This window comes from Scyliorhinus torazame, chromosome 12 (assembly GCF_047496885.1).
Source record: "Scyliorhinus torazame isolate Kashiwa2021f chromosome 12, sScyTor2.1, whole genome shotgun sequence".
Classification (NCBI taxonomy): Eukaryota; Metazoa; Chordata; class Chondrichthyes; order Carcharhiniformes; family Scyliorhinidae; genus Scyliorhinus; species Scyliorhinus torazame.
In genome coordinates, this window is record NC_092718.1 from 57,784,198 (window position 1) to 57,812,070 (window position 27,873).

Genomic DNA, 27,873 nt, shown 5'->3' on the forward strand with positions numbered 1-27,873 from the left:
GAGCTGAAAAATAGGAAGGGAGAAATCACTTTGATAGGATTGTACTACAGGCCCCAAATAGTCAGCGGGAAATTGAGGAGCAAAAATGTAATGAAATTACAGATAGCTGCAAGAAAAATAGGACAGTTGGGAACTTTAACTTTCCAAACATTTGACTGGGACAGCCATAGCATTAGAGGCTTGGATGGAGAGAAATCTATTGAGTGTATTCAGGAGGAATTTCTCATTCAGTATGTGAACGGCCCAACTAGAGAGGGCGCAAAACCTGACCTCCTCTTGGGAAATAAGGAAGGGCAGGTGACAGAAGTGTTAGTGAGCGATCACTTTGGGACCAGTGACCATCATTCCATTGGTTTTAAGATAGCTATGGAGAATGATAGGTCTGGTCCAAAAGTTAAATTCTAAATTGGGGCAAGGCTAATTTTGATGGTATTGGACAGGAACTTTCAAAAAGTTAATTGCGGGAGTCTGTTGGCAGGCAAAGGGACGGCTGGGGAGTGGGAGGCTTTCAAAAGTGTGTTAACCAGGGTTCAGGGGAAGCACATTCCTTTTAGAGTGAAGGGCAAGGCTAGTAAAAGTAGGCAACCCTGGATGACTTGGGATATTGAACCCTGGTCAAAAAGAAGAAGGAAGCATATGACATGCATCGGCAGCTGGGATCAAGTGGACCCCTTGAAGAGTATAGAGGTTGGCAGAGTAGAGTTAAGCAAGAAATCAGGAGGGCAAAAAGGGGACATGAGATTGCTTTGGCAGATAAGGCAAAGGAGAATCCAAAGAGCTTCTACAAATACATAAAAGGCAGACTTCCGGGTGCGGCGATGACCAGCTAAGTCGCACGTTTCGGCAGCTCCCGGTGGAACGGACTTTTGGGCTCTTGATAGGAGCCCCAACGGCAATTTTAACGGCTAAAAACACCGTGCGGTAAACCAGAAGGGTGTTCCCCCTGGACACGGATGGAAAAAGGAGAGGAAAGTGGCCGGATTGCAGCGGATCCTTTGGAACAACGGCAAGGAAGGCAAGCAGAAACCAAGATGGCGTCGGAAGGTGGCAGTTTCATATGGGGCCCTGAACAACAAGAGTTCTTGAAATGCTGCGTGGAGGAGATAAAAAAGGAAATGAAGAAAGAGTTGTTGGCCCCGATACTACAGGCGATCGAAGGGCTGAAAGAGGAACAAAAGACCCAGGAGCAGGAGCTTCGGGTCGTGAAGGCGAAAGCAGCCGAGAATGAGAACGATATACAGGGCCTGGTGGTGAAGTCGGAGATACAGGAGGCACACCAGAAACGATGTGTGGAGAGGTTGGAGGCACTGGAAAACAACGCAAGGAGGAACAACTTGAGGATTCTTGGCCTTCCTGAAGGTGTGGAGGGGGCGGACGTCGGGGCATATGTGAGCACGATGCTGCACTCGTTAATGGGAGCGGAGGCCCCGACGGGTCCGTTGGAGGTGGAGGGAGCATACCGAGTTATGGTGCGAGGATCGAGAGCAGGAGAAACTCCCAGAGCCATAGTGGTGAGATTCCTCCGTTTTAAGGATAGAGAAATGGTCCTTAGATGGGCGAAGAAAACTCGGTGCAGTAAATGGGAGAACGCGGTGATCCGCGTTTATCAAGACTGGAGTGCGGAGGTGGCGAGAAGGAGGGCGAGCTTTAATCGGGCCAAGGCGGTACTTCACAAAAGGAAGATAAAATTTGGAATGCTGCAACCGGCAAGACTGTGGGTCACATATCAAGGGAGGCACCACTACTTTGGGACGGCGGATGAAGCGTGGACTTTTATTGTAGAAGAAAAATTGGAATGAGTGGATTATGAAAAAAAAAAGAACGTTTGGACAAAGTGGTGGGGCGAATGGGGGGGGGGGGGGCGAAGAGGGGTTTTATGTTCTAATCCTGCGGTATGGTAACTTTTCTTTCTCCCACAGGTGGTGATGGGGGGAGGTGGGGAGGGAGAGGAGATGGGGCGTTGGCCATGGGAGGCGGGGCCGAGGGAGAGGCGCGGGCTTGGTTCCCGCGCTATGATAATTATGGCGGGAATAGAGAAGCAGGAAGGAGGGGGCGTCGCACGGTGCGAGCCGTGGTCACGGGGGGGAAGCCGAGGTCAGCCAGAGTTTGCTGACTTCTGGGAGCAACATGGGGGGAGTAATTACGCTAGCGGGGGGTCTAGCGGGGGGGGTGGGAGGGGGGAATTACTGGGTTGCTGCTGCTGGGGAGAGGGGGGAGTGGGTACGGGAGAGGATGGGCGGGGGGGGGCACCGCCGGGGGGAGATACAGCTGCGTGGGAACTGGGTGAGAAGCTGGAAAAAGATGATGGCTAACCGGCAAGGGGGGGGGGGTGGGAAGCCCCCCAACTCGGCTGATCACGTGGAACGTGAGAGGGCTCAACGGGCCGATAAAGAGGGAACGAGTACTCGCACATCTTAAGAAACTTAAAGCAGATGTGGTTATGTTACAGGAAACGCACCTGAAACTGATAGACCAGGTTAGGCTGCGCAAAGGATGGGTGGGGCAGGTGTTCCATTCGGGGCTGGATGCGAAAAACAGGGGGGTGGCTATATTAGTGGGGAAGCGGGTAATGTTCGAGGCAAAGACTATAGTGGCGGATAACGGGGGCAGATACGTGATGGTGAGTGGCAAATTACAGGGAGAGACGGTGGTTTTGGTAAACGTGTATGCCCCGAACTGGGATGATGCCAACTTTATGAGGCGAATGCTAGGACGCATCCTGGACCTAGAGACGGGAAAGCTGATAATGGGGGGAGACTTTAACACGGTGTTGGAACCAAGGCTGGATAGATCGAAGTCCAGGACTGGTAGGAGGCCGGCAGCAGCCAAGGTGCTTAAGGATTTTATGGAGCAGATGGGAGGTGTGGACCCGTGGAGATTCAGTAGACCTAGGAGTAAGGAGTTCTCGTTTTTCTCCTATGTCCATAAAGTCTATTCGCGCATAGACTTTTTTGTGTTGTGTAGGGCATTGATCCCGAGGGTGAGGGGAACGGAATATACGGCTATAGCCATTTCGGATCATGCCCCACACTGGGTAGACTTGGAGATAGGGGAGGAAACAGGAGGGCGCCCACCCTGGAGAATGGACATGGGACTAATGGCGGATGAGGGGGTGTGCCTCAGGGTGAGGGGATGTATTGAAAAGTACTTGGAACTCAATGACAATGGGGAGGTTCAGGTGGGAGTGGTCTGGGAGGCGTTGAAGGCGGTGGTTAGGGGGGAACTGATATCAATAAGGGCACATAAAGGGAAGCAGGAGAGTAAGGAACGGGAGCGGTTGCTGCAAGAACTTTTGAGGGTGGACAGACAATATGCGGAAGCACCGGAGGAGGGACTGTACAGGGAAAGGCAAAGGCTACATGTGGAATTTGACTTGCTGACTACAGGCACTGCAGAGGCACAATGGAGGAAGGCGCAGGGTGTACAGTATGAATATGGAGAGAAGGCGAGCAGATTGCTGGCACACCAATTGAGGAAAAGGGGAGCAGCGAGGGAAATAGGGGGAGTGAGGGACGAGGAAGGAGAGACGGAGCGGGGAGCGGAGAGAGTGAATGAAGTGTTCAAGACATTTTATAAAAAATTGTATGAAGCTCAACCCCCGGATGGGAGGGAGAGAATGATGGATTTTTTGGATCGGCTGGAAATTCCCAAGGTGGAAGAGCAGGAAAGGGTGGGACTGGGAGCACAGATCACGGTAGAAGAAGTGGTGAAAGGAATTAGGAACATGCAGACGGGAAAGGCCCCGGGACCGGACGGATTCCCAGTTGAATTTTACAGAAAATATTTGGACTTGCTCGCCCCGCTACTGACGAGGACCTTTAACGAGGCAAAGGAAAGGGGACAACTGCCCCCGACTATGTCTGAAGCAACGATATCGCTTCTCTTAAAGAAGGAAAAGGATCCGCTACAATGCGGGTCCTACAGACCAATTTCCCTCCTAAATGTGGATGCCAAGGTCCTGGCCAAGGTAATGGCAATGAGAATAGAGGAATGTGTCCCGGGGGTGGTTCATGAGGACCAAACTGGGTTTGTGAAGGGGAGACAGCTGAACACAAATATACGGAGGCTGTTAGGGGTAATGATGATGGCCACACCAGAGGGTGAAACGGAGATAGTAGTGGCGATGGATGCCGAGAAAGCATTTGATAGAGTGGAATGGGATTATCTGTGGGAGGTGTTGAGGAGATTTGGTTTTGGAGAGGGGTATGTTAGATGGGTGCAGCTGTTGTATAGGGCCCCAGTGGCGAGTGTGGTCACGAATGGACGGGGATCGGCATATTTTTGGCTCCATAGAGGGACAAGGCAGGGATGTCCTCTGTCCCCATTACTGTTTACACTGGCGATAGCACTGAGAGGTTCCAAGAGATGGAGGGGAATACTTAGGGGAGGAGAAGAACACCGGGTATCTTTATATGCGGATGATCTGCTACTATATGTGGCGGATCCGGCGGAGGGGATGCCTGAAATAATGCGGATACTTGGGGAGTTTGGGGATTTTTCAGGGTATAAATTGAACATGGGGAAGAGTGAGCTGTTTGTGGTGCATCCAGGGGAGCAGAGTAGAGAAATAGAAGACCTACCGTTGAGGAAGGTAACAAGAGACTTTCGTTACCTGGGGATCCAGATAGCTAAGAATTGGGGCACATTGCACAGGCTAAATTTAACGCGGTTGGTGGAACAGATGGAGGAAGATTTCAAGAGATGGGATATGGTAGCACTGTCAATGGCAGGGAGGGTGCAGGCGGTTAAGATGGTGGTCCTCCCGAGATTCCTCTTTGTGTTTCAGTGCCTCCCGGTGGTGATCACGAAGGCTTTTTTTAAAAGGATAGAAAAGAGTATCATGGGTTTTGTTTGGGCCGGGAAGACTCCGAGAGTGAGGAAGGGATTCTTACAGCGTAGTAGGGATAGGGGGGGCTGGCACTACCGAGCCTAAGTGAGTATTATTGGGCCGCTAATATTTCAATGGTGAGTAAGTGGATGGGAGAGGAGGAAGGAGCGGCGTGGAAGAGATTAGAGAGAGCGTCCTGTAGGGGGACCAGCCTGCAGGCTATGGTGACAGCCCCATTGCCGTTCTCACCGAGGAACTACACCACGAGTCCGGTGGTGGTAGCTACACTGAAGATTTGGGGACAGTGGAGACGACATAGGGGAAAGACCGGAGCATTGGGGGGATCCCCGATAAGAAACAACCATAGGTTTGCCCCGGGGGGAATGGATGGGGATATGGAATGTGGCAAAGAGCAGGAATAACGCAACTGAAAGATCTATTTGTGGATGGGAAGTTCGCGAGTCTGGGAGCGCTGACCGAGAAATATGGGTTGCCCCAAGGGAATGCATTCAGGTACATGCAATTGAGGGCTTTTGCGAGGCAACAGGTGAGGGAATTCCCGCAGCTCCCGACACAAGAGGTGCAGGACAGAGTCATCTCAAAGAAATGGGTGGGGGATGGTAAGGTGTCGGATATATATAGGGAAATGAGGGAAGAAGGGGAGACTATGGTGGACGAACTAAAAGGGAAATGGGAAGAAGAGCTAGGGGAGGAGATCGAGGAGGGGCTGTGGGCAGATGCCCTAAACAGGGTAAACTCGTCGTCCTCGTGCGCCAGGCTAAGCCTGATTCAGTTTAAGGTATTACACAGGGCACATATGACTGGAACACGGCTCAGTAAATTTTTTGGGGTGGAGGATAGGTGTGCGAGGTGCTCGAGAAGCCCAGCGAATCATACCCATATGTTTTGGGCATGCCCGACACTACAGGGGTTTTGGGTGGGGGTGACAAAGGCGCTTTCAAAAGTAGTAGGAGTCCGGGTCGAACCAAGCTGGGGGTTGGCTATATTTGGGGTTGCACAAGAGCCGGGAGTGCAGGAGGCGAGAGAGGCCGATGTTTTGGCCTTTGCGTCCCTAGTAGCCCGGCGCAGGATATTGCTAATGTGGAAAGAAGCCAAGCCCCCGGGGGTGGAGACCTGGATAAATGATATGGCGGGGTTCATAAAGTTAGAGCGGATTAAGTTCGTCCTAAGGGGGTCGGCTCAAGGGTTCACCAGGCGGTGGCAACCGTTCGTCGAATATCTTGCGGAAAGATAGATGGGGGAAAAAAGAAGGCAGCAGCAGCAGCCCAGGACTTGGGGGGGGGGATGGGGTGGGGGGGGGGGATGGGGTGGGGGGGGGAAATGGGGTGGGGGGGGGGGTGGGGGGGGGGATGGGGTGGGGGGTGGGGGGTGGGGGGGGGGGGATGGGGTGGGGGGGGTGTGGCCTGAGACAAGGCAGTTGCCAATTAGGGCTAGTTTTTATTTTTGTTATTTAATATTTATTTACTTGTTGTTGTTTTTTTTGTTTATATAAAAAAGGTCATTATTATCTGTATTGTTATAATGTTGTGTAAAGGATGCACAATGTACTGTGTTGGTTGACCAAAATTTTTCAATAAAATATTTATTAAAAAAAAAATACATAAAAGGCAAATGAGTCACGAGGGAGGGAGTAAGGATCTACAAGGTCATCTTTGTGCGGGTCCACAAGAGACGTATGAGATCCTAAATGAATATGTCTCATTGGTATTTACTGCTGAGAAACTGTTGAGGATGCAGTGCATCTTGTAGATGGTACGTATTGCTGCTACTATGTGTAGGGAGTGAATATTTGTGAAAGGGGTGCTAATCAAGCGGGCTGCTTTGTCCTCAATGGTGTCAAACTTCTTTAGTGTTATCGGAGTTGCACTCATCCAGGCAAATGAGGAGTATTCCGTCAAACTCCTGACTTGTGCTCTGTAGGTGCTGGACAGGCTTTGGGGAGTCCGGAGATGAGTTATTCGCCACAGGATTCCTACCCTTTGACCTGCTCCTGTAGCCACAGTATTTATGTGGCTAGTCCAGTTCAATTTCTGGTCACTGGTAACTCCCGGATGTTGATTGTGGGGTATTTAGTGATGGCAATGCCAGTGAATGTCAAGAAGCGGTGGTTTGATTCCCTCTTGCTGCATTTTTACGTGGAATGCTTCGTGTCTGAGGAGTTGCGAATGGTGCTGAATGAACATTATGCAATCATTACTGATTATCCCTGTATCTGACCTTGGGTTGGAAGGAAGGTCATTGATGAAGCAGCTGAAGATGGTTGGACCTTGGACACTAGCTTGAGGAACTCCTGCAGTGATGTCACGGAACTGAAATGACTGAACTCCAACAACCACAACCATCTTCCTGTGTACTAAATAATATTCCAACCAGTGGAGAGTTTCCCCCCTGATTCCTGTTGACTCCAATTTTGCTAGTGCCCCTTGAAGCTATAGTCAGTCAAATGCTGCCTTAATGTCAAGGACAGCCACTCTAGCTTCTCACGCCAAATATCTGGCGTTCTATTCTTTTGTCCATGTTTGAACCAAGGCTGCAATGAGGCCAGGAGCTGAGTGACCATGGTGGAATGCAAACTGCACATATGTGAGCAGGTTATTGCTAAGTAATTCTGCTTGATAGAACTGTTGATGACCCCTTCATCACTTTGCTGATGATTGAGAGGTGACTGACAGGGTGGTAATTGGCTGGGTTGTATTTATCTTGTTTTTGTGTACAGGACATAACTGGGCAATTTTCCACATTGCTGGGTAGTTGCCAGTGTTGTCGCTGTACTGGAACAACTTGGCCATGAACACGGCAGGGTCTGGTGCACAGGTCTTCAGTACTATTGTCGTAAAATTGTCGACCCTTAGCTGTTGCAGTATCCAGTGCCTTTAGCTGTTTCTTGATATAACGCATGGTGAATCGACTCGGCTAAAGACTGATATCTGTGATGCTGGGGACCTCCTGGAGGAGACCGAGATGGGTCATCTACTCGGCACTTTTGGCTGAAGATTGTTGTGAATGCTTCAGCCCTTTTCACTGATGCGTGGGGCTCCTCCAGCGTCGAGGTTATTTGTGCAACCTCCTCTTCCAGTGAGTTTTTAATTGTTCGTTACCATTCACAATTGGATGTGGCAGGACTGCAGAGCTTAGATCTGATCCGGTGGTTGTGTGATTGCTTAGCTCTGTATCACTTACTTCTAATATTGTTTGCCATGCAAGTAGTCCTGTGTTGTAGCTTCACCAGGTTGACATCTCATGAGATTTCATGTGGTCAGGAGACAATGTTGAGGATTCCCAGAACAACTCCCTTCCAACTGTACACAACTTTGCTGTCACCTCTGCTGGATCTGTCCTGTCAGTGGGACAGGACATACCCAGGAATGGTGATAGTGGTGTCTAGGACGTTATCTCTAAGGTATGATTCCGTGAGCATGACTATGTCAGGCTGTTGCTTGACTAGTCTGTGAGACAGCTCCCCCAATTTAATAACAATCTTTATTATTGTCATATGTAAGCTTACATTAATACTGCAGTGATGTTACTGTGAAAATCCCCTAGTTGCCACACTCCGGCACCAGTTCGGGTACATGGAGGAAGAATTCAATGTCCAGTTCACCTAATGAACACTTCTTTCGGGACTTGGAGGAAACTGGAGCTCCCGGAGGAAACCCACGCAGACACGGAGAGAATGTACAGACTCCGCACAGACAGTGACCCAAGCCGGGAATTGAACCTGGGCCCCTAGCACTGTGAAGCAACAGCGCTAACCACTGTGCTACCGTGTCGCCCTTCCTTGCAGTTAAGGTCATTATCCTGGGTAAAATACTTCTGATGAGTTCACCCATGTTCATCAGTACATCCGATGATAACCTGAGGTGGTTGAGACTGAAGAGGAACTCTCAAAAAAAAAAAAAAGACAAATCAGATTATCTAAGAATGAGCAATTGCATAAGTCCTGGCAATTGTTTTACTGATGTCATGGATGGTTGGAATCCAGACTTAAGGTGGGAAATCATGATTTTAAACTTCAGAACATGGAAGCTTAAATTAAGATGAATGACTACTGAGTTTTACCCTGAATATGATGAATAGCAATGTTATTTGTTCACATTTTGATAACCTGATATTTGTTTCACAGATGATCAAGAATACCTCATCAATATGATAGATTCTCCTGGACACGTGGATTTTTCCTCTGAAGTTTCAACTGCTGTACGTGTGTGTGACGGTGCTGTTGTAGTGGTCGATGTTGTTGAAGGAGTTTGTCCTCAGGTGATCAAAAGGAATAAATAGACCTTAACTGGTGGCAATTTCAAACTTACAGTAAATAATTATTGAGGCATCAGTGTCTTCATTGTGGAGGACATTTGGCTGGGGACATTTCTTAATACAGTAGTATCAAATATTTTATTTGCCCAAATTAATTCTTTATTTCCAAAGGCATTATTAATGTTAAGATTTTAGCAGATTTTACAGCGGAGTAGAGCAACAAGAATATATCACCATGATTTTAATGCAGAAATAGCAACAATTTAATTTGCTGTACTGTGAATGCTGCATTGACACTTCCGAGATGACAATTAGCAGAACTGTTGTTTCATTTTCAGACACAGGCAGTGTTACGCCAGGCCTGGTTGGAAAACATTCGTCCAGTCTTGGTCATTAACAAAATAGATCGACTAATAATTGAGCTAAAGTTGACTCCACTTGAAGCCTATATTCACTTGCAGAAGATTCTGGAGCAGGTAAAAAAACAGTCGCTGATATTTTGTTGAAAAATTATTTTTGCATAATTTGTATCTCCATTCCCAGCAATAATTATTTTTATTCTTCATTCTGTTCTTGCTGTAGTACTATGGAGAAGGAATAATTTGCTTTGTATTAATGTATCTCACACAGATTTCAAAACAATTGACTCCAAAAATATGCTTTGAATAAGGTATTTACTGTAGATGAAACTGAAGATAAAAACTCTGCCTTTTTTCACACAAAAACAGAAAATACTGGACAATCACAGCAGGTTTGATAGCAGCTGTGGAGAGAAAAGGGAGGTAACATTTTGAGTCTGGATGATAAAGTGTCGTCCAGACTCGAAACGTTAGCTCCCTTTTCTCTCTTCACAGATGCTGTCAGACCTGCTGAGATTGTCCAGTATTTTCTGTTTTTGTTTCAGATTCCAGCATCCACAGTAATTTGCTTTTATCTGCCTTTGTTTTTGTAAAAACATTTTTAACTGTCTCACTGAAAACTTTCCATTTCTTTACTGACTTCTGAGAAGACTGTTGTCCAGAGTAAAAGAAAGGGTGAGAGCACTTGGGATGGAGGGAGATTTGAGGTGCAGGGCAGTAATCGTAATTATGTTGACAAACTTCAGTATTGAGGTAGAAGATGGAGACTTGGGTTTGGGACCATTCTTCTCTATCCAGTGTAAAAATCCATCTTTTTATTTCCTTTGTTCCCATTTTATTTTATTTTATTATTTATGGTATGTGGACCCATAATAGGAGTGTGCCATTAAGCAGTGCCAGGGTACTGTGGTTCCTAGGTTTTGTGTTTTGTTGTTTGTCTGTGTCTGTGTGAGGAGATTGGGGCGAGTTAGAAAGGAGGGTTTCAGAAAGGGGTAGTAGATCGTCAGTTACATACTCTGTCCATTTAATTAAGCTGTACATAATAAAGGGTTACTTGTGTTTTAAAGTTACGAACCTGGTGACTGTAGTTTATTGTGTTCAACCAGGGTCCTCCAGTATTTTGAATAAAATCTAATTTCACCTGTGTTGCAACTCTTAAAGACCACGTATTTCCACCGTGGAGGCATCACCAGATGCTGCTACTGTCTAGGCACATCTGCTGCTGAGCTTCATCCATGTATTGTTATTTCTTTTTTTAAAAGTATATTTATTAAACTTTTACATTTTGGACAATGACGCAACAAAATTACAAAGTAGTACATAAGCAAAGAAGTCAAAAATGGCTCTGCGTACATGAGGACATAGAGAGACGGGAGAACAGCATTTCAACAGGCTCGAAACAATCATTAGACATAACTAGGTTCCTGTACAGCCCCAGCAGAGACTTGAGGGCGAAACAGGATGAGGTCATGAAAAACGTGGTAAAATGGTGCACACCCTCCACGCCGCATCAGCCCGCAATTGCTGTGAGAAATCAGGATACATTTTCTGCGCCATGTTCGAGTGCGGACCAACATCCATCTCACTCAACTCTAGTGACACCAACAACCCACCACAGGCACCAACAACCCACCACAGACTCCTCTGCTCCGGTACCAGATCCATCAGCACCCATGTAGGTGCCAAGCAAGGATTATTCATACCCCTTCTTCGAAGAAAATACGCAAAAGCACCAGTTTGAAGGGAAGTTACATATATATACCAGAAAACACAACTTGACCCCAAATCCAGGCTCAATGCAGAACCAACATCATCCCATACTATTATTCAGAGAGGATCGGCAACGATCTGTTCAGATGATGATCAAACCTTCAAAGCCTCCCATGATTTCTGCTGTACCACACCTGTAGAGTGAGCCGTGTGCTCCCCATACCACAATCTAGTAAAAGTTGTGGGTCAGGTGAACTCCGTGATACATTTTGGGGTTCTCTAAACCCTGGCACATAACAAATTGGGGGCCCGAGGGGGATAAAAGCCTATCTATTGGATTGGCTTAGTGAACTTAAAGACAGTGAGGGGTGAGCATATTGTGGTTGCTTTTCAGGTATGGTATTCCAGGTTAAGTGATGAGTGTGTTGTGGACAATGGCTCTTTCAGAGGCTCTGAAGTTTTTGTGGGTGGAGACGGTCACGCGCAGTACCTTACGGGCACAGACTAAAAGCAATCTGTTTGATTTAACTTTACCTGACAAAATGCGAAAAGATGAGATAATTATGGCGGTGGCTAAGCATTTAAAGTTGCCTGAGATACATTTTGACTCATTGGAAATGGCAAAAATTCAGTTACAAATTAAACAAATGGAACATGAGAAAGAAGTAAAGCAGCTTGAATACGAAAGAGAGAGAGAGGAAAAAGAAAGAGAGAGAGAGAGGAAAAAGAAAGAGAGAGAGAGAGAGTTTGAACTTTGGAAAATGGCCATGAAACATGACAGTCAGTTAAAATTGTCGAATTTAAAGGGAAATGTACAGTTTGAGGATAGTGCTGAGGATAGTGAAAAAGAGTGTCAAAGTCGAAGGCTTGGTGGGGATCTATTTAAATATGTCCAAGCATTGCCAAAGTTTGACAAGAAGGAGGCAGAAGCCTTTTTCATTTCATTCGAGAAGGTGGCTAAACAAATGAAATGGCCACAGGACATTACTGATTCAAACAAAGCTGGTAGGTAGGGCGAGTGAAGTGTTTGCATCATTATTGGAGGAGGTATCTGGGACATATGAGGAAGTGAAAAATTCCATCTTAGGTGCATATGAACTAGTGCCTGAAGCTTACAGACAAACGTTTAGAAATTTAAGGAAAGAATTTGGTCAAACATACGTGGAGTTTGAAAGGATCAAACAGAGTAATTTTGATAGGGGGATAAAGGCTTTGAAAATAGACCAAACGTATGAAGCTCTCAGAGAAATTATACTTTTGGAGGAGTTTAAAAAATCAATTCCTGATGTAGTGAGAATTCATGTGGAAGAACAGAGAGTTAAAACTGAGAGATTAGCAGCAGAAATGGCAGATGATTATGAATTAGTTCATAAATCAAAGCTTGGTTTCCGACATCAGTTTCAGCCTGTGAGGGATAGAAACTGGGGCCATGAAAAATACTCGAGGTTGAGGCAAAGGTGATCTGATGGGGATAATAAGGAGAGTGTACCTCCGATTAAAAAGAAATCCAGGAGGGTGGAAAAGAATGGAAAAGTTTCAAATGTTTTCACTGTAATAAACTAGGCCATGTAAAGTCACAGTGTTGGTGGTTGAAGAAAAGCACGGGGAAGGCTGATATGGTAAAACAGGATAAGACAGTGGGGTTTGTTAGAGTGGTAAAGGAAAGCCAAAGTGATGCGAAGGAGGTGCAGAAGATTGTACAGCCTGATCAAGAGGTGGTTGATAAGAAGGTGCCAGATCTCTTTAAAGAATTTACTTGTGTGGGTAAAGTTTACTCATGTGTATCAGGAGGAGTAGGTAAAGAAGTCACAATTTTAAGAGATCAGGGAGCTAGTCAATCTTTAAAGGTAAGAGAGGAGGGGTTATGTCGTTTGGGAAGAATATTGCCAGAACAGGTGGTATATGTGGAATTCGGGGTGAATTCAGGAGTCGTGTTCCATTATTTAAGGTAAGATTGGAAAGTCCAGTGAAGAGTGGTGAAGTGGTAGTAGGAGTAATAGAGAAACTATTTTGTCCAGGAATACAGTTTATCTTGGGTAATGATACTGCTGGTTCGCAGATGGGAGTGATGCCTGTGGAAACACAATACTGTGTTTGATAAGCCAGTGGAAAATCAGACAACTGAAGTGTTGAAGGATGAATATCCTGGGATTTTTCCAGATTGTGTAGTAACAAGGTCGCAAAGTCACAGGTTAAGACAAGAGAAATCAAAGATGAAGTTGAAGTGCAATTATCAGAAACGATTTTTGATCAGATGGTTGAAAAAGAACAAGAACAGGTGGAGGATGAGGCGGATATTTTTAGTTCAGGAAAATTGGCGGAGGTACAACATAAAGATGTAGAAATAAAACGGATGTATCAGAAAGCATATACGGAAGAGGAATCTGAGTGTATACCAGAGTGTTATTACCGTAAAAGTGATGCCTTGATGAGAAAATGGCGACCTGTACATATGCAGACGGATGAAAAGTGGGCAGAAGTTCATCAAGTGGTATTGCAGGTAGGGTATAGAAAGGAGGTGTTGCGAGTTGCACATGAGATACCAGTGGGAGGTCATTTGGGAATAAGGAAAACTCAAGCTAAAATCCAGAAACATTTTTTTGGCCTGGATGACATAAAGATGTAGTTAAATTTTGTCAATCATGTCACACGTGTCCAGTGATAGGGAAACCTCAAGCAGTGATAAAACCAGCGCCCTTAATACCCATTCCAGCATTTGAGGAACCTTTTACAAGGGTCTTAATTGATTGCGTCGGACCGCGTCCTAAAACGAAAAGTGGGAATCAATATCTTTTGACTATAATGGATGTGTCTACTAGGTTTCCAGAGGCCATTCCAGTATGTAATATTACAGCTAAAAAGATTGTGGAGGAGTTACTTAAATTGTTTACCAGATATGGACTACCCACAGAAATACAATTGGATCAAGGATCGAATTTTACCTCAAGGTTATTCAAAGAGGCTATGGATAGTTTAAGAATAAAACAATTTACATCAACTGCGTACCATCCAGAATCACTGGGAGCGTTAGAAAGGTGGCATCAGACATTAAAGACTATGTTGAGGGCTTATTGTCAAGATTATCCAGAGGATTGGGATAAAGGAATTCCATTTGTTCTGTTTGCAATTAGGGATGCACCTAATGAATCAACCAAATTCAGTCCTTTTGAACTAATTTTTGGTCATGAGGTAAGCGGACCACTTAAATTGATTTAGGAAAAATTGGCGAGTGAGAAATCGGAAATTACATGATTGGATTACGTGTCAAACTTTAGGGAACGATTAAGTAGAGCAGGTGAATTGGCTGGACAGCATTTAAAAGTTGCACAAAATGTGATGAAACGGGTAGCGGACAAGACATCCAAAGTTCGTAGTTTTGCCAGTGGAGATAGAGTTTTAGTATTGTTACCAGTGGTAGGTGAACCTTTAAAAGCAAGGTTTTGTGGACCTTATCAGATTGAAAGGAAATTAAGTGAGGTGAATTATGTGGTAAATACGACAGATAGAAGGAAGACTCACCGAGTGTGTCATGGGAATATGTGTAAAAGGTACTTTGAAAGGGACGGAGAGGAAAAGTGACGAACCAAATCCAGATGACTTGTGAATTTCACATACCTCAAATTAAATTGGAAAACGAGTGTTCTTAGAAATTGGGATAAATTGTTGAATTATCTTCCAGAGGAAAAACAAATGACCTGAAAGAGTTATTGATAGCACGTGGGCAAGTTTGTAGAGATAAATTGGTAAGTACTAAAATGTCTATACATGATGTAGATGTGAGAAATGCTGTTCCAATCAAAGAACATCCATATAGACTTAACCCTTTAAAATTGGCGTAGGTTAACAAAGAGATTGAAAGTATGCTTAAAAATGGCATAATTGAAGTGGGTTGCAGCCAATGGAGCTCACCCATTGTGATGGTACCAAACCTGGACGTTATCGAACGGTTGTGTGTGGACTATAGAAAGGTTAATGCAGTTACAAGAACAGACTCTTATCCTATTCCAAGTTTGGAGGTTGCATTGAGGAAGTGGGACAATCAGCTTTTATTTCCAAACTGGATTTACTTAAAGGTTACTGGCAGGTACCTTTTTCCGAAAGGGTGAAGGAGATTTAAGCTTTTGTGACTCCAGATGGTATATACCAATTCAAAGCTACGCCATTTGGCATGAAAAATGCCCCAGCCACATTTCAACGGTTAACTAACAAAGTTGTTTCAGAATTACCCAATTGTGCGGTATACATCGACAATTTGGTAATTTTCAGCCAGACATGGAAAGAACATTTAAAATATCCGATGGAGTTATTCGATCGACTTCAGGAGGCGGGTTTGGTGATAAACTTAGCCAAAAGTGAATTTGAATAAGCCCAAGTCACTTTCCTTGGCCATACAATCGGACAGGGTCGAATGGTCCCACGGGATGTGAAAACAAACGTTATTGGGGAGTTCCCGATACCCTCGACACAACGGGAAATAATGCGATTTCTTGGTATTGGTATGAGTGGATTTTACCGGAAATTTGTATCGAGTTTTAGCAGCGTTGTCGCTCCACTGACTGACTTGCTCAAGAAGCGTAACAAATTACAGTGGACAGCAGAGTATCAACAGGCATTTGACGGCCTGAAGGTTGTGTTAACCACTGCTCCTGTGTTAGCTATCCCAAATTCTACGAAACCATTTAAAGTGGCGGTTGATGCGAATGATGTGGGTGTAGGTGCGGTGCTTCTACAAGACGACAGCGAAGGGCTAGAGTGGTCTATTGGTTATTTTTCAAAGAAATTGAATTCTCACCAGAAAAGGTATTCAACGATTGAGAAGGAGATTTTGGGACCAGCTGAGTCGCACGTTTCGGCAGCTCCCGGTGGAACGGACCTTTGGGCTCTTTAATAAGAGCCCCAACGCCAATTTTAACGGCTAAAAGTACTGTGCATGAACCAGAAGGGAATCCCCCCTGGATACGGATGAAAAAAGGAGAGGAAGGTGGCCGGATTGCGGTGGATCCTTTAGAGCAGCGGCAAGGAAGGCAAGCAAAAACCAAGATGGCGTCGGAAGGTGGCAGTTTAATATGGGGCCCTGAACAACACGAGTTTTTGAAACGCTGCGTGGAAGAACTCAAAAAGGAAATGAAGAAGGAGCTGTTGGCCCCGATATTACAGGCGATCGAAGGGCTAAAGGAGGAGCAAAAGACCCAGGAGCGAGAGCTTCGGGTCGTGAAGGCAAAGGCTGCCGAGAATGAGGACGACATACAGGGCCTGGTGGTGAAGACGGAGATGCACAAGGCACACCATAAACGATGTGTGGAAAGGCTGGAGGCGCTGGAGAACAGCGCGAGGAGGAACAACCTAAGGATTCTTGGTCTTCCTGAAGGTGCGGAGGGAGCGGACGTCGGGGCATATGTGAGCACGATGCTGCACTCGTTAATGGGAGCGGAGGCCCCGGCGGGTCCGCTGGAGGTGGAGGGAGCATACCGAGTGATGGCGCGAGGACCAAGAGCAGGAGAAATTCCTAGAGCCATAGTGGTGAGATTCCTCCGTTTTAAGGACAAAGAGATGGTCCTTAGATGGGCAAAGAAAACTCGGAGCAGTAAGTGGGAGAACGCGGTGATCCGCGTATACCAAGACTGGAGTGCGGAGGTGGCGAGAAGGAGGGCGAGCTTTAATCGGGCCAAGGCGGTGCTTCACAAAAAGAAGATAAAATTCGGAATGCTGCAACCGGCAAGACTGTGGGTCACATATCAAGGGAGGCACCACTACTTTGAGACAGCGGATGAGGCGTGGACTTTTATCGTGGACGAAAAATTGGAATGAGCGGGTTATTTTAAAAAAAAGAACGTTTGAAACAAAGTGGTGGGGCGAGTATGGGGGGGCGAAGAGGGGGGTAAAAAGGGGGGAAAGAGGAGTTTTATGTTATTAATCCTGCGATGTGGTAACCTTTCTCTCTTCCACAGGAGGTGGTGGGGGGAGGAAAGGAGGTGGAGGAGATGGGGCGTTGACCATTGGGGGCGGGGCCAAGGGGGAAGCGCGGGCTCGGTTCCCGCGCTATGATAATCATGGCGGGAATAGGGAAGCAGGAAGGAGGGGGCGTCGCACGGTGCGAGCCGAGGTCACGGGGGGAAGCCGAGGTCGGCCAGAGTTTGCTGACTTCTGGGAGCAACATGGGGGTTGTAACTACGCTAGTGGGGGATCTAGCGGGGGAGGTGGGAGGGGGGAACTATTGGGCTGCTGCTGCTGGGGAGAGGGGGGAGCTGGTATGGGGTGGGATGGGCGGGGGGGCACCACCTGGGGGGGGACACAGCTGCGTGGGAACCGGGTGAGGAGCTGGAAAAAGGGGATGGCTAATCGACAAGGGGGGGGTGGTAAAAAGCCCCCCAACCCGGCTGATCACATGGAATGTGAGAGGGCTGAACGGGCCGATAAAGAGGGCACGGGTACTCGCACACCTGAAGAAACTTAAGGCAGACGTGGTTATGTTACAGGAAACGCACTTGAAACTGATAGACCAGGTGAGACTACGCAAAGGATGGGTGGGGCAGGTGTTTCATTCGGGGCTAGATGCAAAAAACAGGGGGGTGGCTATATTAGTGGGGAAGCGGGTAATGTTTGAGGCAAAGACTATAGTGGCGGATAGCGGGGGCAGATACGTGATGGTGAGTGGCAAATTACAGGGGGAGACGGTGGTTTTGGTAAACGTATATGCCCCGAACTGGGATGATGCCAATTTTATGAGGCGTATGCTAGGACCCATCCCGGACCTAGAGGTGGGAAAGTTGGTAATGGGGGGAGATTTCAATACGGTGTTGGAACCAGGGCTGGGCAGGTCGAGGTCTAGGACTGGAAGGAGGCCGGCAGCAGCCAAGGTGCTTGAAGATTTTATGGAGCAGATTGGAGGAGTAGACCCGTGGAGATTTAGCAGACCTAGGAGTAAGGAGTTCTCGTTTTTCTCCTATGTCCACAAAGTCTATTCGCGAATAGACTTTTTTGTTTTGGGATGGGCGTTGATCCCGAAGGTGAGGGGAAGGGAGTATACGGCTATAGCCATTTCGGATCACGCTCCACATTGGGTGGACTTGGAGATAGGGGAGGAAACAGAAGGGCGCCCACCCTGGAGAATGGACATGGGACTAATGGCATATGAGGGGCTGTGTCTAAGGGTGAGGGGGTGCATTGAAAAGTACTTGGAACTCAATGATAATGGGGAGGTCCAGGTGGGAGTGGTCTGGGAGGCGCTGAAGGCAGTGGTTAGAGGGGAGCTGATATCAATAAGGGCACATAAAGGAAAGCAGGAGAGTAGGGAACGGGAGCGGTTGCTGCAAGAACTTCTGAGGGTGGACAGGTCATATGCGGAGGCACCGGAGGAGAGACTGTACAGGGAAAGGCAAAGGCTACACGTAGAATTTGACCTGCTGACAACGGGTACTGCAGAGGCACAGTGGAGGAAGGCACAGGGTGTACAGTACGAATATGGGGAGAAGGCGAGCAGGTTGCTGGCCCACCAATTGAGGAAAAGGGGAGCAGCGAGGGAAATAGGGGGAGTGAGGGATGAGGAAGGAGAGATGGAGCGGGGAGCGGAGAGAGTGAATGGAGTGTTCAAGGCATTTTATAAAAAATTATACGAAGCTCAACCCCCGGATGGGAGGGAGAGAATGATGGGCTTTCTGGACCGGCTGGAATTTCCCAAGGTGGAGGAGCAGGAAAGGGTGGGACTGGGAGCACAGATTGAAATAGAGGAAGTAGTGAAAGGAATTAGGAGCATGCAGGCGGGGAAGGCTCCGGGACCGGATGGATTCCCAGTTGAATTTTACAGGAAATATGTGGACTTGCTCGCCCCGCTACTGATGAGGACCTTTAATGAGGCAAAGGAAAGGGGACAGCTGCCCCCGACTATGTCTGAGGCAACGATATCGCTTCTCCTAAAGAAGGAAAAGGACCTGCTGCAATGCGGGTCCTATAGACCTATTTCCCTCCTAAATGTAGACGCTAAGATTCTGGCCAAGGTAATGGCAATGAGGATAGAGGATTGTGTCCCGAGGGTGGTCCATGAGGACCAAACTGGGTTTGTGAAGGGGAGACAGCTGAATACGAATATACGGAGGCTGCTAGGGGTAATGATGATGCCCCCACCAGAGGGGGAAGCGGAGATAGTGGTGGCGATGGATGCCGAGAAAGCATTTGATAGAGTGGAGTGGGATTATCTGCGGGAGGTGCTGAGGAGATTTGGTTTTGGAGATGAATATGTTGGATGGGTGCAGCTGTTGTATAGGGCCCCAGTGGCGAGTGTGGTCACGAATGGACGGGGATCTGCATACTTTCGGCTCCATAGAGGGACAAGGCAGGGATGCCCTCTGTCCCCATTATTGTTTGCACTGGCGATTGAGCCCCTGGCAATAGCATTGAGGGGTTCCAAGAAGTGGAGGGGAGTACTTTGAGGAGGAGAAGAACACCGGGTATCTCTGTATGCGGATGATTTGTTGTTATATGTAGCGGACCCGGCGGAGGGGATGCCAGAGATAATGCGGACACTTCGGGAGTTTGGAGAATTCTCAGGATATAAACTGAACATGGGAAAAAGTGAGTTGTTTGTGGTGCATCCAGGGGAACAGAGCAGAGAAATAGAGGACTTTCCGCTGAGGAAGGTAACAAGGGACTTTTGTTACTTGGGGATCCAGATAGCCAAGAATTGGGGTACATTGCATAGGTTAAATTTAACGCGATTGGTGGAACAAATGGAGGAGGACTTCAAGAGATGGGACATGGTATCCCTGTCACTGGCAGGGAGGGTGCAGGCGGTTAAAATGGTAGTCCTCCCGAGATTTCTCTTTGTGTTTCAGTGTCTCCCGGTGGTGATCACGAAGGCTTTTTTCAAAAGGATCGAAAAGAGTATCATGAGTTTTGTGTGGGCCGGGAAGACCCCGAGAGTGAGGAAGGGATTCTTACAGCGTAGTAGGGATAGGGGGGGGCTGGCACTACCGAGCCTAAATGAGTACTACTGGGCCGCCAATATCTCAATGGTGAGTAAGTGGATGGGAGAAGAGGAGGGAGCGGCGTGGAAGAGATTGGAGAGAGCGTCCTGTAGGGGGACTAGCCTACAAGCTATGGTGACGGCCCCATTGCCGATCTCACCGAAGAAATACACCACAAGCCCGGTGGTGGTGGCGACTTTGAAAATTTGGGGACAGTGGAGACGGCATAGGGGAAAGACGGGAGCCTTGGTGGGGTCCCCGATAAGAAATAACCATAGGTTTTCCCCGGGAAGAATGGATGGGGGATTTGGAATATGGCAAAGAGCAGGAGTAACGCAACTGAAAGATCTGTTTGTGGATGGGAAGTTCGCAAGTCTGGGAGCGCTGACCGAGAAATATGGGTTGCCCCAAGGGAATGCATTCCGGTATATGCAACTGACGGCTTTTGCGAGGCAACAGGTGAGGGAATTCCCGCAGCTCCCGACGAATGAGGTGCAGGACAGAGTGATCTCAAAGACATGGGTGGGGGACGGTAAGGTGTCGGATATATATAGGGAAATGAGGGACGAGGGGGAGATTATGGTAGATGAGCTGGAAGGGAAATGGGAAGAAGAGCTGGGGGAGAAGATTGAGGAGGGGCTGTGGGCGGATGCCCTAAGTAGGGTAAACTCATCGTCCTCGTGTGCCAGGCTAAGCCTGATTCAAGTTAAGGTGTTACACAGGGTGCATATGACTGGAGCACGGCTCAGTAAATTTTTGGGGGTAGAGGATAGGTGTGCGAGATGCTCGAGAAGCCCAGCGAATCACACCCACATGTTCTGGTCATGTCCGGCACTACAGGGGTTCTGGGTGGGGGTGACAAAGGTGCTTTCGAATGTAGTGGGGGTCCAGGTCGAACCAAGCTGGGGGTTGGCTATATTGGGGTTGCACAAGAGCCGGGAGTACAGGAGGCGAGAGAGGCCGATGTTTTGGCCTTTGCGTCCCTAGTAGCCCGGCGCAGGATACTGTTGATGTGGAAGGAAGCCAAGCCCCCGGGTGTGGAGACCTGGATAAATGACATGGCAGGGTTTATAAAGCTGGAACGGATTAAGTTCGTCCTAAGGGGATCGGCTCAAGGGTTCACCAGGCGGTGGCAACCGTTCGTCGAATACCTCACAGAAAGATAGAGGGAATGGAAATGAAGAAGGTAGCAGCAGCAGCCCAGGGGGGGAGGGGGGTGAGATGGGGGGAGGAACCAGAAGGACTCTCAGGGTTGTTAATATATATGTATAATATGTATAGGTCGTTGCTATAAATAATTGTATATTGGACTGTTAAATCATATTTTTGGAGAGTGTTTATCTGAGACAAGGCAGTTGCCATTTAGTTTTCGTTTTTGTTATATATTATTTACTCTTTGTTTATAAAACAGGTCATTGTTATTTATACTGTTATATTATTGTGTAAAGGATACACAATGTACTGTGATGGTTGACCAAACATTTTCAATAAAATATTTTTTTTTTTTAAAAAGAGAAGGAGATTTTGAGTTTGGTGCTGGCTTTGCAACATTTTCACATTTATGTGACCAACAATCTGTCTGACACCATTATATATACTGATCATAATCCTTTGATGTTTTTGGAGTGATTCCGGAATAACAATGCCAGGCTGTTTCGCTGGAGTTTATTGTTATAGCCATTTCATTTAAAAATAGTACCTGTGGCAGGATGAGAAAACGTGGTATCCGATGCTGTGTCACAAATGTGATGAACGGAAGCAGGTTCAGTTGGAGGAAGAAGAACAAAAGAAAATGGACAATATTAATATGCCTGTGTTGGTTTTCTGAAACAAAAATGTATATTTACTGGGTGCATTTCTTAAAGGATAGGGGAAAGGTGAAAAATGAAACCATCTTGAAGTTTATGGTTTATTTTTTTTTCTTGGGAAGTGTCATGTGAGAGTACCTTTAAGAAATGGGTGTTTTTCATAGAATAACTGTAGTGGGTGTACCTTTAAGGAATGGGTGTTTATTACTGCAGTGTTGTCAGAGTGTGGGTGGAGCTGGGCTGTCTGTCAGCTTTTAGTTACACTTTGAGAAAAGCTTGCGTGTGTCTGTGTTTTTTTGGTTTTGTTTCAGTATTGGAGCTGAAGCCAGCCAAAGCAGGTGTACTGTTGTTCTCTCTGCCATGTAAAGACTATCTCTTGATCATTTGGCGAATTCAGAGGGATAACTGTTCTCAGTAGTGAATTTAAACCTGATGTACTTCTGTTAAAAGGTTTTTTTAAGTCTTATGAATGTTAAAAGGAAAGTAAGGATTACTTAGTGTTGTATTCTTTGGGGGTTGTATTTGAATTGATGGTTGCTAAGATGTTCACTATGTTTTAAAAAGATTAACTTGAGTTCATAGAATAAACGTTGTTTTGCTTTAAAAAATACTTTTCCATTTCTGCTGTACCACACCTGTAGAGTGGGCCGTGTGCTCCCCATACCACAATCTAGTAAAAGTTGTGGGTCAGGTGAACTCCATGATATATTTTGGGGTTCTCTGAACCCTGGCACATAACAGGTGCAACAAATTGTGTACATCAAGCTCCCACAAATTGTTCTGAGATGAATGGCTACTTAATCTGTTTTGGGTGGCATTGGCTAAGAGATATGGGTTGAGCCAGCAGAATTGCAAAGTATACAACATTTTTAAGGAAATGGAAAGGTTAAATCTGCATTATAATTTTTAATCAAGTTGCAATGGTAAGACAAGAGGCATTGATTCAAACTATTGAAAGGCATGTTTATCATTCGTGTCACCAATTTCTTCACATAAAGAATGGTCAAGATGTGAAATAGTCTGTCAGAGAGGGTTGTGGAATCAAAAATCCTGCAACCATTTAAGGATGCTGTATTGGGAGAGTGTGCTTTTGGATGCTTGTGAAGGGATGAATTAATATGGGCTGAATGATCTTCTTTGCCTCCAATTATCTTGTGAATTTATGCGAATTAAAACAATTTGCATACTTTTGTATTTTACAGACAAGAGCCAAAGGCGCAACTGCAATTATATATAAATAATAATGAAAACAGCAGCTGTCATTTGGTAGTATTTGGACTGAATCAAAACTTAGATGTTAAAGGGATAGAACTAGGAAAGCAAAGGAATTGGGGGAACATTCAATCAATGAGACTACTAAAGATTGAAGGTTAAATTAAGCGAGTAAGAAGAGTACAGCAAAATTAAAGGGGAGTTTGCTGACAAACCTTTTAAATAAGCCAAAGTATGGAATAAAAGGCTGAGAAACCGAGGAATGAAGGCTTTAATTTTTTTTGCCACTGCAGGGAAAAGCCATAAATGCAAGCTCGAGGTGAACATGCCCGTGAATTGGTATTAGTTCAGCTATTTTCATCATCAAGCATCCTTTTCATAAAATTCTAGTAATTGGCACTCACTCGTGGACTCAACTGTCTGAGGAGTTGTGTGGAGCAAGTGGTTCTGCAGCGCAGACATTAATTAGATTGAACGCAGGCTTGAAAACGAAAACCACCTGCTGTATAATATATTTATTTCTCTCCTCATTTTAAGTGATGAAAGAAGCATTAAAAAAAATATTTCGACAGGTAGCTTACAGATGACAACAAAATTTGAGTTGTGCAGTTTGCCTGACAACCTTTGATCTGTGTAGGAGGTGAACTCTTGCACAACCCAGTACGAATTTGCTGATTTGGTACTGGTGTCCTCTGGGGTTATGGAACTGGTTCCGCACCCAGCAATGTGTCGCCTTTAACAAATCATAATGTTGAATCATGGTAAGCTAACTGGTTTGGCCTAGAAATGCATTTATAATATCTTAAAAAAGCATAGAAAGAAATGTTGTTTCGGACACTAATTAATCATTAATTCAGCAATTTGTCTTTTCCAATCTATATTTTTATAAAACGAGAAATTAAATTGCTAAAATGTAATGATGTGCTGTGTATTTAGTGTAATTTGACCACAGATGGCATTCATTTTATCTCTGATTTGGACAACATAAGGGTATTTTGCACTTGGGTCATAAATTATGTTCAGTGGTTACAAATGGAAAGTTGCTTGCTGTGCTCAAATTCTAATTGTTCTAGATTTATGGTTACCTGTGGACAGTTTACTATCTGTCTATCTAAAAGCGGAACAAATTTACATTTGAATAACAACTGTCACATCCCCAGGATGTCCGATAGTGTTTCACACCTAATGATTGCTATTTTGGTGATGCAGTTATTGTTATTTGGGAAAATGCAGCAGCCAGATTCCACCAAGTTCCAGGGACAGAAAATTAATGAGTGACTGGGTAATCTGTTGTTAATAATGTTGGCCAGCACTTTTGCTCTTATATGAATAACGCCATGGAAACATTTATATCCACATTGAGTTGACAGGGTTGGTTTAATGTTTCATTTCAAGGGGGGGAACTTCTAACAATGCATCCCTCCCTCAGTGAAGCAGCAGCCTAGATTTTCTCATGTCTGTAATTGGGTTTGAATCCTGACCCATCTGCCTGTCTATCATTTAATGGGTGCCTATAGTTCATGGGAAAAATTAATCATTGCACTTATATCTGTTTGGGTCAGACATCATTATTTATTAAGCTAATCATATTGTTCCTTCAAATGTAGAACTACCAGTCAGAAAATATTAACTTGTGTAAATCAACAAAATGGTAGATTTTTTTGTCCCAAAGTTATTAATAGGAGCCATCTTAATTCAAAAAGCCAGTCAAATCACTTGAATGGTTTTATCTGATTTTCTTTGGCCATATTGTTTTCTCAGTCAACCAACTGTTTACATCCAAATTGCTTTTGCTTTCCAACCTAATTGAGCCACACCGTGAGTGCTCCCACTCTGGTCCCATTTAGCTTCCATTCAAGACCTGTCTATTCAATACTTCACTTAGATCCTGGCTGACATCCAACGGTAGTGTTAAGGGAGTTCGCCAATTGAGTTGCCATCAGTTTAGAACAGCTTTTTTCAATTTGCAGGATAAATAGGGGGTCTAAAGTGGAGAAGAACTCAAAGAAAAGGCTGCTAGTTTTATTAAAGAAATAGAGAAAAAAGTTGAAATAGTTGAGCAAGGATAGAATTTTTCCCCTAAAATTAATTTATGCTGAGGATACTCAGATTGGTGCTTTGATGAACTGGGTGTTTGGGGAGAATGGTGTGTTTAACTGTCTAGTCCCATTGGTGAAAGTATAAATGAATTTGCTTGGAAAATGGGTCCTTTCAGAATGGCGCAAGAGCAAAGTTAGGAGAATGAAAAGGCCATGTTTTTTTATGTACTTAACAAATCAGTACACTTTTCGACATGGGATATTAGAAAATTCTGCTAATTGATAATACTGTTAAAGTTTAGAATGACTGTTTTTGGAAGCTTTTCCTGTACTTTTCCATAGAAAGTCAGGTTGTACTGTTACTTTGTAGATCAAGTTTTCATTTAAGGATCTTCCACATCATAGGATTAAAATTACCTTTTGTGGCACAGGGGAAGCATATATGAAAATGATCTTGAAGGTCAAAGGAGAAATCTAGGAAATGCAATGGCGATGTAGCAGGGGTCAGAGACCATGGGCGGGTTTCTCCGGCCCGCCATGCCGTCGGGATTTCCCATTTTGCCAGCTGGGGTTTCAAGAAGTATTATTGTGTTTTCCCATTGTGAGGCAGCCCAACGCTGTCAGGCTGCCGCGATAATCCCGATGGCGGAGAATTCAGCCCCTTACCCAAGAAGTGCCCACTCTGATTTCTTCACGGTGCCAGGGAACAGGAATGAGGAGCACAATTGGACATGTAAATTCATGATCCTGTGCTAGTTGTTTGACCACAGTATTATCAAAAGCCAAAGAATAATTAAAAAAAAAAAAAATTAATTTAGAATACCCAATTATTTGTTTTTCCAATTTAACGTGGCCAATCCACCTAACCTGCACATCTTTGGGTTGTGGGGGTGAAACCCACGCACACACGGGGAGAATGTGCAAAATCCACACGGACAGTGAACCAGGGCCGGGATTCGAACCCAGGTCCTCCACGCCGTAGTCCCAGTGTTAACCACTGCGCCGCGTGTCATCCCAAAAGCCCAAGAATAATAACTGACATTTGCACCATTGTCAAAAATCCTTTTGTCTTTAAAATGTATTGTTGAGCGTGAGAAATAATACATTTGACAGATTAATTTTACTGTGCAAACCTTTAGGTAAATGCTGTGACTGGGAGCCTGTTTACTTCAAAAGTATTGGAAGATAGAGCAGAGATGGAAGTCACAGAAAAGCCATGTTCAGACTCCAAGAGCAGTGAACACATCTATGACTGGAGTGCTGGCCTGGAAGAAACAGATGATTCACATCTTTACTTTGCCCCCGAACAGGGAAATGTGGTTTTTGGAAGTGCTATTGATGGCTGGGGCTTCAGGTATGGAAGTCTTTTAACTGGCAAAACACTTGACTGAAAAAAAGGGTCGCAAAATTCTGTGGGATTACCACCAGACTCCTGCTATAACTCAGACAGAAAAACTGTGTGAATGTCCATCTGTGTTGTCCTAACTGCTGTGCCAAGATGCTGGTCTAGTTTCGATATTGAAGAGATTTAGTCTCAACAATCCCTTGGTAAACAATTTTAGAAATGATCATCTTAATGATGGACATGCTAATGGGCCAGCACTCTGCTGGCGCGAATTTGCAGTCCTGCGGGTGTTCTGACCGTTGGGGCCGGCGTTAGCGCCAAAGTGCCTGGCAGCTGGAGCTATTTTTAAGCACTCCACTTACAATACAGTCAGTACAGCCTGTAAGTTGCACCAAAGGGATGTGTTTATAAGACAGACTGCAGCAATGGCTGTCTGAGCTATGCCATCTCGATCCCGGAATTGGCACCCAAGTCGGTACCTGCTGCTGCTCCAGGCCCAGGTAGCCATCCTGCAGTAAGCCCCAGAGTTTTCAAAGGTTTTTCAATGTTTTGCTTGGCCTCCCACTCCCCCTCCACAGTCATGGCGCCCAGTTCATGTTTGTAAATACTTGTTATAATTCACACCCATGAAACTTCTGCCTGAGAGGAGAGGAGCACCACGGAAGTATGGAGCATACTGTGTCCAATTCTTTAATCACATTTAAATGCATGTAAATGCTGGTTTTGCATGCCGCTGCTGGTATGGAATGCAAACCATTGGTTATCGCCACCAGCCATGGACTGGAGAATGGCGCCCGAATGGGCACTGGAGGCGGACCTCTATTTTGGCTGGATGCCTGATTCTCTGCCCGATCACTGTTCACATTCGCGGCATCGCGAGGTGGAGAATTTCGCCCTATGACAATCCTTATTATTCCTTATTTGTGTATAACATTCTTCAGAAGAGGAGATAGAAACCATGGTACCATTAGAGAATGGGACCTTGGTGCTGCAGAGGTTTTCAATTAAACTGCATTGTTAGTAGTCCTTGTTTTGGAAATGCATCTCAATTCCTTCTTGTCTGTTGTCGATGCAGTAAAAAAAGTTCCTCTTTACTGAGCATGTTTATGATTTTTAGTCATGCTTTTGTATTCGTTGGGCACTTTTGCCAGATTGATTTATGGTTTCACTTAACAATGACTGTGCTTCAAAACACAAACGTGTTTCAATGTTAAACCCTTGTGTGATGCCCAAGGATGTGATGAGGCACTTTATAAAAACGCCTTTCTTTTTTCTCTTTGTTTATTCAATAGCCAATGTTCTATGGCATTGTACTTACTGGTTTTACTGCCGGGTGA

The 27,873-nt window shown here is 45.5% G+C and overlaps 1 protein-coding gene across 3 annotated transcripts in view; it reads left to right on the plus strand.

Moving 5' to 3' along the window:
• Positions 1-27,873, plus strand: part of efl1 (elongation factor like GTPase 1) — a 450,668-nt gene that overhangs the window by 25,595 nt on the left and 397,200 nt on the right. For 2 of the 3 annotated variants that reach the window (XM_072468746.1, XM_072468748.1), the window contains exons 5-7: positions 8,973-9,106; positions 9,442-9,579; positions 26,331-26,545. In XM_072468746.1, coding sequence (XP_072324847.1) covers positions 8,973-9,106; positions 9,442-9,579; positions 26,331-26,545 — 487 coding nt within the window. The remainder of the gene's footprint in view (positions 1-8,972; positions 9,107-9,441; positions 9,580-26,330; positions 26,546-27,873) is intronic. The other variant, XM_072468749.1, reaches the window with a different exon arrangement.